At 31.2% G+C, this 13,505-nt stretch overlaps 1 protein-coding gene across 1 annotated transcript; it reads right to left on the bottom strand.

Moving 5' to 3' along the window:
• Positions 1 to 1,039: 1,039 nt before the first annotated feature.
• Positions 1,040 to 13,185, bottom strand: LOC131162581 (protein neprosin-like). Its single transcript, XM_058119196.1, has 8 exons — positions 12,945 to 13,185; positions 10,000 to 10,064; positions 8,784 to 8,870; positions 7,636 to 7,863; positions 6,958 to 7,122; positions 2,807 to 2,860; positions 2,561 to 2,707; positions 1,040 to 1,417 (listed from the first exon to the last, which is right to left on the bottom strand). The coding sequence occupies exons 1-8, from the start codon at positions 13,183 to 13,185 to the stop codon at positions 1,040 to 1,042; spliced, it is 1,365 nt and encodes a 454-aa protein (XP_057975179.1).
• Between the last annotated feature and the right edge of the window lie 320 nt (positions 13,186 to 13,505).

Raw genomic sequence — 13,505 nt, 5'->3', positions numbered from 1 at the left:
ATACCTAATCAAATTAGACGTACAAACATATTCAAATTGAATCTAAACAATGAAGAAAAATGAATAAGAGATTTACTTTTTTTTGTTTGGTATGAATGGATCTACAAAGTAGACTGCCTATATATCCTCAAAAGAAGAATCAAGTCATCTTAGTTTCCAAAAAACTTTTTTTCAAAACAAGCTTGGAAAACTTTTTTGATGAGTATTTCGAAAAAATCCCTTGAAAACATTTGAAAACAATTGAAATTACTTGAAACTTTCATTGAAAATTTTTTCATTTTTATTAGAAAATAGATATTTAAATGGATTCTTTGTAAAGCTAAAATTGAAAATAAAATTTTATACATTTTGAAAATAATGTTTCCACCATCAAGCCACTTCATTGGTGATTGTTTTGAAAGATGATTTGAACTTGTTGAAAAATTGAAATATTTTGTAGATTTTTAGTAGGAGAACAACAAACTTGCCTTGAAAACTCAATTTGCAACTTGGAGAACACTTAAAAGCCATACTATAGGTGTGACACTCCAAGGTTTTTTAAGACAACTTAAAGAACACTTGAACATATTTTAAACATCATGGATGACCATGTTTAAATCACATAAAAACTTAGTTTTTAATGGAAAAAACCAAGAAAACCTTCACAACATCAAGATAAGGTAAACGCATGAGCGAGAGAGTGTGTGCCTGTAATGGAGTAAATTTACAATATGCATTTTAAAACTCAAAAAATACTTGTCAAAATCTACCTTATGAAAATAAAATAAAATCATTTTGGGAGCCTAAATTTAGGTGAAATAAAATTAGGTATTGATGGTATAACCAATCTATGCTATATAGATGTTAAGTGGAGATAGGAAAGAGCTAGATGTGAATTAATTAAGTCTCCACCTCACACACACATTGTAGCATACGTATTAGTAAGTGTATATTGATGCATGCTTCTTTTACTTATCATAAAGGCATATATTGAATGTGATCAAAATCCCTTTTATTCATCATATCAGTTAGTAATAACTAACCCAAACATATATTGATCTTAAATACACTGGCCATTACGAATACGACTGCCATAACAGAAGACATAGTCGTCAACTGTACCTGGTATAACTCCATTATCTCCCGTAAGATAGCAACGAGATTCGTCAGCTACAATGTAATTGTTATTAGGAGGCGCAGGGTTGGGTGACTGGTAGCTCCTAACTCTAAGAGTATTCATGTAAGCTGTGCGCCAAGCGCTCCCTTCTTTGAAAGCACCGCTTCCCATCTGAGCGCTTAATTCTTCGTTGTCAGGAGTTAAAACAGCCCCACCCCATCGAAGTGTGTCAGCACCAAGATTCATGCCTTTGAACACATTGTTCGGCCAATATCCCACCGGAGTCCCTCCCAAAAGCAGCCACCATTGAGCAGCTGAATCCTATTCATGCATATGCATTAATTGAACTAAAATAATTATATAAAATAGAAAAATTAAACAAATGACGAGAAGACATTATATATATATGCGCAGACTAGACTACTGGTTTGCATGCATGGTGATTGTCTTTTGAAGGCTTAAAAACAATCTCCATGAATTAATATATCAAAATGGCCAAAACATTAATTATGAGAAGAAGCATTAGTTGGGGCTTTTTTAATCAAATGTATTTACTTGCAGGAGCGGCTCTTCCCAATATGGAGTCCCAGGCGAATGATTTAATTAGCGGCCCTTAATATTTTATTTAATTTTTTTTATTTAAAATTAATTTTTATAAGTACATCAAGTAATTTTAGTTGCACTGCATGCGCACTCCACCCACCAAACACGTGAATTCCATGAAATTAACAGAGATGGAGAATGGCGAATGCATGCGTGGGGTGGGGTACCAAATTGAGAAATGAACAGTTAAATTAAATCTCAGAGGCTGGAGGCGCATAGACTTTATTGACACAGTAGCTAGTAGTTAAAAATAATGTTAACATTATTATATTAAAAAAAATATATTTTGGTAGGCAAACACCTCAATGGCCTTAATGAAGAGCCGACCCTATTTACTTGAGCAGGTTGCATAGCTCTAAGTTTAAAGCACTAAAGAATATGCATGTTTAAAATGAAAGGACTAGAATAAATCTCCTAGATCTAGTAATTTTACATATGTTCAAAAAAAGGAATAACAGTGCGCCTTCTTAGCATATAGAGGGATTCATTTGAAATTTGAAATCATGAAAAATGGTCAGCATAAGTAGGTAAATTAATTATGAAAGTTAAAACTAATCATCAAAATTTTTCAATAGATGACCCCGCCCAATGAGACTTAAAAGACTTGATTCGTTGTTGTTATATACAAAATTTTTCAGTTGTGGTTTTACTAAAATCATTAAAGAGTCCTAGAATCAATCGAAGAATTTTAAAGCAGATAAAAAATAACAACTTTTAATAACATATATTCATAAAAATGAATTTTTTCCATATTGATTTACTTGTTTATAATTTTTAGAAATATTTATACTATAAGTTCACTATTACACAAGTATTATCATTATAATGCTTAGAAATGATGAAGAAAATATATATACTTACCAGTGTGACTTCGACGGTAAAGTGACGTTGCACTTTACCTCGAATAGATATATCTGTTATTGTACTATCAATAGGAGTTGTACTACTTGTTTGTACAAAGCCTGGACAATGAGTATTAAAGCAACCAGTGGTCTTATAGTTGTCGGCCTGAAAATTATGTTTAATACAAATGGTTAATATATCTTTAGCAAATAATTCCTCAAAACTATTAAACAAAATTAGAAAATTAGGTATAACAATACTCACTGTCCACAACAAATAGTGATGTGTGAGACTATCACCGTACACATCTGGATTTACCTGAAAATGATTGTACAAATTTAATATGTATACAAAGTATAAACAAAAGCATGCAAGTGTTATTACTTTGTGCAACTTAAAATTTTTTTATAAGTAACGAATGAATAATTATTTGTGTAACTAATCGAAAGCTATATGTTTATAACAAGTATGTACATAAAATATATTTTGATAATAATGTAACATAGACTTTATTTAAATACAATAATTCTTCTAATTTTTTCTTCTTCATTATAATATTGAAAATCTCCAACTTATGACCTACACTAAAATAGCAAAACTTTACCCCCATTCAACCACCAAACCAACGTGTCACAAGCTAAGTTTGATCAACACATTATGCTTGCATGTGACTACTCATCGTTTGTTTTTTAGATGAGTAAACATCATGTAAGTAATAGCATAGGTTTTATTCTTTGAATAAGACTATTCCTTAGTATACAATGAAAGTATAATCCTCTATCCATTTTATGTTTCCTTGTGCCAAAGCTAGAATAGCGTAGAAAGCTTTGTCGTAGAGGGCAAGTGTTCATTAGCTATGGTAAAACTCACTCGCCTTCATAAATGTGTTTAGCCTACTTACTTCCCTATCTAAACACATGTTTCCTATAAAAATGTGAATAATTATTTGCATCATTTTACAATTTATGGTATGACTTTTGTTTATTTGCATACTTGTGTTTTGCTTCCATTTAACTTTGTACTCAATGGTTGAGAATTTGTTTGTGTCGTGAAAAACTATGGTATACTTTTGTGCAAGGGTGTTATAAGTAGTGATGCACGACCTTCACAAAGGGTGAAACGTCAATAAGAAACCATACCAACTAATACCTAGAGAATTAATGCGGTAGAGGCGTAGGTTAGGATAGCCAACGGTGTTGCAACGAAGATGACAAAACTTGTTGATTTATTGGAGGGATTATAAAAACATCAAGAGGGTTCTATTTGGAACTATTAGAAGACTTTTGTGCTACAATAGAAGCTTTATAGATTTAGATGAGGGATCTTACTGCAAAGATGAACTTAACGGTTCATGTAATTAGGAATTCTAACTCTATAGTGGTAGAGAATAAAAAGAAAAAAGATACTACAACCTCAAGCATGTATGGGTATCCATGATGTTAAGAAGTTAGAGAACTTCTTATTTGACATTGAGCAATTCTTTTGTACCTTGATATTGATTTGTTGTCTAAAAACAGTCCCATATTTGATTTTAAATATTTTATTTTATTTTAGTTCATAAAATGAATATTAAGAGCCAGATCAATTTGCAACACAAAATTAGAAATAAAATATCATTACCAAAGGGATAAAAAAAAATTGTAGGCCTAATGTGGTTGAAACATCACCTAATGGCTTAGATACTTGGGCTTGAATAGGTTGCCCCTAATTGAGCATCACAAATGGGTGAAAATGCATCAAGAATAAGGTTAGTTATTTAGGTTCAATGGGTTATATACAAAACTAAAAATGATTTGGTACTTTATCTTACTATTCAATGTTGATGCATTGGAGCACCTAGTCCCTAATATCTTCTATATGTGCCTTACATCCAGAGTCATAAAATTTTTTACATGGATTCAAATGCACATATAATATTAATAGTTTTACATTTGGTGAGTTTGTATTTCACTCTAGATGAGGTTCTGCAAGCATCTTTATTGGCTGATAAATTTTTTTAAGGACATTTTGGAGGAGTAATAAGTTTTATTTAGCTTTTGTCATAATTACTTCAGCTTTTTTTGGTTTTTTGGTTATGGATTTTTTTCAGGAGAAGCTCCTTTGTCTAAATGTCTACAAAGAGGATCTCTAGGGTATTCATTGGGAAGGTCACATGTTCCATAACACCTCAAATGAAAATTCTCCAGCCTATAGAATTTCTCCAAATGCATCTACCACATATATAACCAATGAAAAATCCCTTAGCTTGGAGAGCTTCATCTTGCGCTTCAGCAGGATATGGTTACAAATTGGAACTACTCTACCTATCTTAGGAATAAGAAGAGCATAAGCTAATTTCAGGAAGTAGGTGAAGTCCCAAGTTTGTGGTACTAATAGTGAACCTTAAATATTTCCAAAATTATTCTCTTCATCTTTCAAAGCTATTATGTTGAACTTTGCTGAATGCAAGTGTGTTAGAACTTAGAGACCCAATGCTATCTCTTGACCCTAAAGGAACTAGCCTACCACTGATAATTACAGAGTTGCATTATTTATTAATTATAATGATAGAGTATTTATGGTGACTAATGAATATAACTTAAGTAGGTCATAACTCAAATATGTTTTTATAAATATTATATATTTTAACAATTTCCATCAACCCCTTTTGCCATTAGTTGAACACTTCACACCTTGTGAAGGGTTGTTTGACACTACTTATATACTCCTTAACTTAACAACCAAAATATACAGTGGTTTCACCAAATGAGCAAATTGTCAACCATCAAATACAAAGTTAAGCGAAAACATAAAACAAGTATGAAACAAATAAAAATCACATGGTGAATTGTAAAGTAACGCAATTCATTATTGATACCACCAATGCAACAAGTTTTTATCAGGGCATCTAAGTAGGGTAAACATATTAACAAACACTGATGAGTTCTACAATGAATGATGAATACTCACCCTTTCCTAAAGACTTTTATGTGTTATTCAAGATTTGGAACTAGGAAATGAAGTACTAATCGAGGAGTTATACTCCCATTTTTGCACTAAGGTATTATCCTACAAAAAGAAAAAAGAAAAAGAAACTATACTATCACATAATGGTTATCCATCACATGTACACATGAAAAGAAGTTATAGGCATGCATAATTTCCTAAACAATTAAACTTGGCTCAAGGCCTTCCCTTGCACTTGTGTCGTCAACGTACTCGTAGATGTGGATGCAAAGTACACTACAACTTTATCCACAAATTGTTTTAGGTCATCTATTGACATCTAGTTGATTTCTTCATCTATAACAACTTTCAGATTCACTAAGAACTTGTGTCTCTTCTTTGATGATGTGAAGTCTATGTTCGCAAGTTTTTTCTCTTATTTCTCATCTATCAGATTGCAATATCTTTAATGTTGCTATGATTGACTAACTTTTACATAGATACGTAATTTCAACAATGAATAACTTAAGGCAACTGATAAGAAAGAAATAGACATTCGCATGGTTAATAGTTAATCCTTGTCTATTCCTTGTTATGGACCAATAAAAAGTTTCACATTGTTAGTTGATTTATGGTATCAACATAATTCTTTTGTATAACTATAAACTAAACTATTATTAGAAATAGATATTCTATGAACCAAACGAAAGATAAATGTATTAGGTATGGCGATGGCAAAGAGCTTTTTCCTATTATTTCATAGTTTTGTATAGACAATAAAATTATAACTACTTATCCTAAAAACGTTGTGACCTAATATCATCTTTCACTCTAGTTGTTATCCTCGATATACGATAGCTTTGGATTTAAATTTGAAAATACTAACTTATTTTTCATTTTCATTCTTATAAAGTAGCTACTCTTTTATGTTGTGTTTGACAAGATTTCGTGGTTGGTGATGATGTGTCCCACATGGGCAAAAATTATATAACGAACCAATGCAAAATTTCTTGTGACTAGCTAAGTTGATTTTCATTCTCTTACTATAGTTTCGAAAATGGCATTTGACTTTTGGTCGTAGTGACTAATCGTCCTTAAGTTAATTATTACATGGTTGTTCTTACACTAGTAAAAATGTCTCTTTTTTTAAATATAACGCACGATATAAGCAGTCATATAAGTGTTATTTATGGAATTAGTCATGACATTGTTAGTATTCAACATTTTAACCCACAAACAAGAAGAAACAAATCTATGGAGCAAGATTAATTTTTTTAGTGCTAGAATTTACTACATGAGTTAATGTTATTTTATGGAAACTACTTCGAATCCTAATCAATAAGCATGCATGCTAAAATAATTCATTTTAATTGAATGGATGCATGTTGAAACTAAGAACTACCAATTGTCACATTAGTTCAAACTTTCCACATTGCAATAGTTGTTTGTATAATAATAAATTATGAGAGACCCAAATATACTATACGCACCGTCCATCCAACATGTATTAAGTTTGAATGATCAAAACTTTCAACAATAATCAATGAAGAGCTATATTGGTGAGCCCCATTAAGCTTTGGGTTCCAAACACTCATGGAGGCTGCAGCTCCAAGATATTGACCTGCAGCACCCTTTGCCGTCTGTATTCCTGCAAACTATTTTTCAAAGAAGACACATACATATAAACAACTCTTCTCTATTTCATGCATTACTTCCTTCAATATGTACAAAAATAGATAGATAAAACAATAAAAGACACTAATTTCTCTTGAAATTAAATAAAAAGACAATAATTTTCTTCGAGGGCTCAAAAAATTCAAGGATCTCTCTTGAGATTTCAAGAATTTTATAGATCTATCCTTAGATTTGTCCAAAAAATACTAACCTCTATTTGTATTTTTTTGCAAAAAAGATAAAAATTTTGGAGGGTATAATTGTCTCAACAATGAAATGTCATATATGGCTCTCAAAACCTTAAGAGAGGTCGATGATTTTTTAAAATTTTAGATATATATGCTTAGCATTGGCTACATAATGCTAACAACAAACACCACCATACCTTGCCATCATGGATTTGATAAAACATTAGCAGCACATAACCAGCATTTGGATATGCCTTATCAAGTATGTATGTATGTATGTATGTATGTATATATGTATGTTCTTACCTCAAAGCCATACGATGTTGCCAATTGAGCAAGTCTACGAGAGCTATTGAAGATGGAAGTAGTTGTTGTAGTAGTAGAATCTTTTGAGAAATTGTATTGGGTAATCCTTCGAATGGGAACAGTTCCTGGAGGGCACCCCTCGTCAAGCTCCACCTTCACCTGCTTCCTTCTTCCTCCTTTTGCATTCTTTTTATTTAATGCATCATATACCTCCTTGCCTGGTCTCATCTGATCCAAAATATTTATCTTTGTGTTATAGAATTACCTATACATAATTATTAATGCACGTAGCTAGAGGTTGTGGATTATGCATGTTGCATTTTTATTTCAATTGTTCTTATGTGGCGACTAAATTTATTTATTATTTCAAATTTATTAATTAATAACTAATTTATATATTAATTGTCCAATGTTGCAAAAAATGATAATAATTTGACTATGGTTGATAGGGATTACAAAAATTAATAGTTATTTAAATTACATGTATTAAAGATTAGCTTATGGGAGCCCAAATAATATGGATTGACTACTGCAAAAGTAGATCCTATTTGAAAGTTATGAATCGCAATAGTGTTGTCCCTAGTAATAATGAATCTATTGGCTACTTAATAGACTATTAACATTAAAAAGTTTATATAAATATAGGTTCCCACTACAAATGTTGAATTTCACTTAATAGATCTAATTAAGGTCCTAGTCTATGACGACTCTCCTAAATGAAAATAGTCAACAACTTACTATATATGTTAAAGTCAAAAGACACATGTACCCCTTGGCATTATGCAATATCAAGAAGAATCAAAAGAAAAAAATAATGATAATGAGGATAAAGAAAATTGCACATCATTAAGTTAATCACTGATTTCATACTACTGATTTAAATTTATTTTAATCCTTATACTTTTATTTAATACAACTGAAGACTTTTATTCCCTGATTTCATGCAAATTTTTTTTTCATTCTAATTAAATCTAAAAGTATTAGTGAAGCGCCGTTACATGTATATGAAATGTTGAATTAACATTATACATTATATTATTATTTTTATTTGTTATGAGTATAGCTCTAAAAAAAATCTCAAGATGTTTTATTTTTGAAATAATTATTAGAACAACATATAAAAAAAATTCATAAAGAAAATAACATACCTGAACTTTGTGATTTTTCAATAAAGGATGGTTCAAACCAGGTTGCTTGTATATGAGGGTGCAGTCATAAATATCACCATAAGCTGTCTGCAAATAAATATATTATTCAAATTTTAATTATTAACTTTCAAATTGAAAGATTGCGTAACTCCAATATAAAAAAAAAATAGCTCAAACCAAAAAGTGAATACCTTGGTAAATTAACTAAAAGAAAAACAACAAAAATGTGTTGCTTAATTTTCTAAATCACTTTAGATATGCCCATAATTAATCGCACTAATAAGGGCAGGTCAACGCCTGCCTCGCACTTTCTCAAGGTCTGACATTTTGACGAGTGATTAGCTCCGACCTAATAAAGAGAAAGAGGAATCCACGCCAACGCCTTTAATAATCGAGTGATAGGCGCACGCACTTATAGCAGGAGAGCGATTCACGCCCCCGTGCAATAAATTCGAGTCAACCGGCAGTCAACTCAAGCCCCTATAAGAAGAGATATGGAGTACAGGCAAAGGTAAGTTACAAAACACTACTCTACTGTTGCATTTAGTCTCCTTAAAAGCCTTCCTCTTACTTAGGCATCGGAGAGATCCCCCGGAGTACACCCCGGGTTCTCCAAGCCTCTCTTCTCTATTTCAGGTCAACGAGAGTCGAAGGAGCACTCCAACCATTTTTTACCCCGCAACAGCTTTTATTTAAACAAACTTTTCATCAGTACTAAAAATCATGTGTTCAAAAAATAGACCAAATATATACTTGACCCATGTTTTGTTGTGAAATGAAAAAATTATTTAATATTATATTATATAAATATGCGTATGTGTATATATGTTTGCTTGTGTGTACAATCGTGTGTGTATGTGTGTGTGCGTATAAAATTATAGATGTGTATGTGTGTATACGTGCACATAAGCGTATATGTAATTATAGTCATATATGCAAATGTGAATATATTTTATGATTTAGTAATATTGATGTTTCCTTTTTTTTTTAGGGGGGAGGGGTGGGGGGGGAGGGTGGTGGGGGGAGGTCAATTCTATTGGAGAATTGCAGTGTGCCAAGCTCACACATATCAGGATTTAAATCTGAATCCTCCTACAGCTCCCAATAATGATGTTTCTAACAAAACAGCGATTAAGTTTGAGCTACATACAATATATACAAATGTCGAAAAGGAAGATCGTTATAATGAGGAGTATAACAAAAAACAAAGACATACTTTGATGGTTTTAGTAATATGCTTGTGTTGCTCTGTCTTCAAATAATTCATCTTCATTTCTTCCGCTGCATTGCAGGTTGCACCAACAATTAACAAGATAAGAAGCATGATGAACACTCCACTTGTAGCCATAGGGCTAATGTTCTCTTCCTAATAGGATTTTAAATATATTTTTCAAGATGTTGTGCTTGAGACTAATTGTTCTTATACATGTGTATTTATATATTGGAGAGAAATAAGAGAAATATGGAAACTAGCACTGATATGGACACTAGCACCTATAAAAATTGAAAAATTAATGACCATTAAAAGCATTTACCGTAGCGCTGTCATTAGAACGTTAGAATCTATCTATACCATTACACAATACAAGATAAGGCCTAGTGAGAGTCCATATCCCTAATTCGATCCCAAATCTATCTATACCATTACACAATTTATTAAAAACAATAATATAATATAAATTTTTTCTTTCACATTAAAAAAAAGGGTGTAACTTAGTTGTCATGCATAATTCCTCTCTCCATCTTATGTGGTTATATTCCCTAATTTCTCCACCCCTTTCACATGGAAAAATATTCTTTGAAAAGAAAAATACCAAATATAACTTAATTGAATTGAATGGAGTTAAAAAATAATTTTACTAATGCTAAGTTCAAAACTTTTTTTTTTTAATATAAACTTAATGACTAATATGCTAAAACTATGAGGAGATAGAGTGTCATATTTAGAAAACTCGAGGATATTATTAAATTTTCCTCGTAGAATGAAGTTAATTTTAAAATAAATCTTAGGATAAAATCTAACTACACCAACTAAATTTTTAGAAAATGACACTTCACTCCCTTAGTTTCCATAAACTATCAAAGAGTCCATGAAGATTCATTTTTATTAACAAACTAAACCTTCTATTAGTCAATAGTTAGTCAACCATTAAATTTATGTAAAAAAAAAAAAAAAAAAGTTAAGTATTGCGGTTGAGAGCATCAATTTCAAACTTTAGATTTGAATTTGGGTGGATTTTGACAAAATTCAATACAATTTTATATTATCTTTTTTTTTTTTTTAATGAGTCAACTCAAATACAAATTCATTGCCTCTCTAAAGCAAAGGGTTAGTAAATCTATAAATGAAAATGAAGTACAGTATCCTCCTCTCTCTCTCTCTCTCTCTCTCTCTCTCTCGTGTGTCCGCATGTTTTTATAAGATGCAGCTGCCTAATTGTTGGCAAATACATCCACACTAAATTGCAATGTCAAGAAAAAATAAAGAAAGCAAGTCAAAATAAAAATAAAAAATAAATGTAAGAAGAAAAAAAAAAGAAAAAGCAAAAAAATTTTGCTACTTTGCACAGTATTTTTCATTGTTATACGAATCAAATATTATAAATGCAAAAAATTTATTTAAAAAAAGTTAAATTAAAAAGGAAACAAATGAAATATAAATTATTAGTAGATAAATAAAATTAAAATTAAAATTAAAAAGTAACAAACTAAGATATTAATAAATGATTAAAAAATGAATGAAAAGGAAAACAATGAATGATTATTGAAATATATACTATAACATTAAAAAAGATCGTTGTGCCCTCAAACACCTCCAAATTCCAATTCCAATTTTCTCAAATTTTTTAATAATTAAAAAATACAATTAAATTTACGATTGGTCATTTTTCTTAATCTCTTCCTTTGATTGGTTGGAGTAGTTTTAAATGTGTTAAAAATGAAAATAAAATCATTGTCTCTTCTTTCTGCTATGCAGCGTAAAATTTGTAGTTCTTTATGCTAAAAAATACGCCTTGATTTAATGAAACACCAACTATGAAGCAACAATCTCGACGACCTTACATTCATCTTCACACTCACAATAATATCTCTATTAATCATCTCTTCTCTTGATTAATGGGATAATTCATGAAAACTAAGGTGTAGTCCCAAGAGGGGGGGTGAATTGGATTTAAAAATTTTCTTTTAATTCTTTTTAGGAATTCTTAACTTCTTGTTGATTTTTCAAACTTTCAACAAAAGTTTGTTTCTTTATTCAATCTGCAACCATACAATCATTTAATCATCCAAATAATCAATCAACCAAACCAATCAACCACAATTTGAAAACAAACAACCAAATCAAGATTTAAATATACAACACTTTAGTAATGTAAGAACTTAAGATAGTTTTTTTGTTTATATAAGCTCTGTGAATATGAATTTGAAAGCCGTGTAGAGAATGTAATTTATTTCCCAATTTAGTATTCAACAAAACATTCACACTCTTCCTAAAATTCAGAATTCAAATAAACTCTTAATTAATTTATTTTTGGGATGTTAATCAAGTAATGTACTCTCGTATGGTTTTCTCAAAGTATGGTTTAACCAACGTACTCCCTTTCAGTTTCCGCAACCCAAATTAAAATTAGACTTTAAGTTTACTTGATTTCCAAATACACGTAGTATATATGATTACTAAAGTTTTTCATTTAAAAAATCAACGCAGCTCATCGATTAATAATTGATCTTAATTGGATAATTAATTACGAATTTTATGTAAAAATATTAAATATGAAACCAAGCTTCTTTATCATCAACTAGCACACTAAGATAAGGTAAATGCATAAGGGAGAGAGTGTGCGCATGTAATGGAGTAAATTTACAATATGCATGGTATAACCAATCTATGCTATATAGATGCTAAGCCGAGATAGGAAAGAGAGAGATCTGAATTAATTAAGTCTCCACCTCACACACACATTGTAGCATACGTATTAGTAAGTGTATATTGATGCATGCTTCTTTTACTTATCATAAAGGCATATGTTGATCGTGATCAAAATCCCTTTTATTCATTACATCAGTTAGTAATAACTAACCCAAACACATATTGATCTTAAATACACTGGTCATAGCGAATACGACTGCCATAACAGAAGGCATAGTCGTCGACGGTACCTGGTATAACTCCATTATCTCCCGTAAGATAGCAACGAGATTCGTCAGCTACAATGTAATCGTTATTAGGAGGCGCAGGGTTGGGTGACTGGTAGCTCCTAAGTCTAAGAGTATTCATGTAAGCTGTGCGCCAAGCGTTCCCTTCTTCGAAAACACCGCTTCCCATTTGAGCGCTTAATTCTTCGTTGTCAGGAGTGAAAACAGCCCCACCCCATCGAAGTGTATCAGCACCAAGATTCATGCCTTTGAACACATTGTTCGGCCAATATCCCACCGGAGTCCCTCCCAAAAGCAGCCACCATTGAGCAGCTGCATCCTATACATGCATATATATATGTGTGTGTGTGTGTGTGCACACAAATATACACACGTCCAATTAACAACCATGCATGAATGGAAAAAACTAATGTGTGTGTGTGTGTGTGTGTGTGAGAAAGAGAGAGAGAGAGAGAGAGAGAGAGAGAGAGAGAGAGAGATGCATTAATTGAACTAAAATAAATATATAAAATAGAAAAATTAAACAAATGACGAGAAGATATATAGAAAAACAATATGCATATG

This window comes from Malania oleifera, chromosome 8, assembly GCF_029873635.1.
Source record: "Malania oleifera isolate guangnan ecotype guangnan chromosome 8, ASM2987363v1, whole genome shotgun sequence".
In the NCBI taxonomy this organism is placed as follows: Eukaryota; Viridiplantae; Streptophyta; class Magnoliopsida; order Santalales; family Ximeniaceae; genus Malania; species Malania oleifera.
Note: the sequence above shows the minus strand (reverse complement) of the source record. Positions and strands in the feature narration are given on the sequence as shown.

Bases quoted from the DNA above. Each gene is read 5' to 3' on its own strand.
- LOC131162581 (XM_058119196.1), bottom strand. From the start codon at position 13,185: ATGAATCTTGGTGCTGATACACTTCGATGGGGTGGGGCTGTTTTCACT. The intron at 10,065-12,944 runs GTACCGTCGACG...CCTGCAATGCAG, and splicing joins AGATAATGGAGTTATACCAG to CGGAAGAAATGAAGATGAAT. The intron at 1,418-2,560 runs GTAAGTATATAT...ATGCATGAATAG, and splicing joins TTACCGTCGAAGTCACACTG to GATTCAGCTGCTCAATGGTG.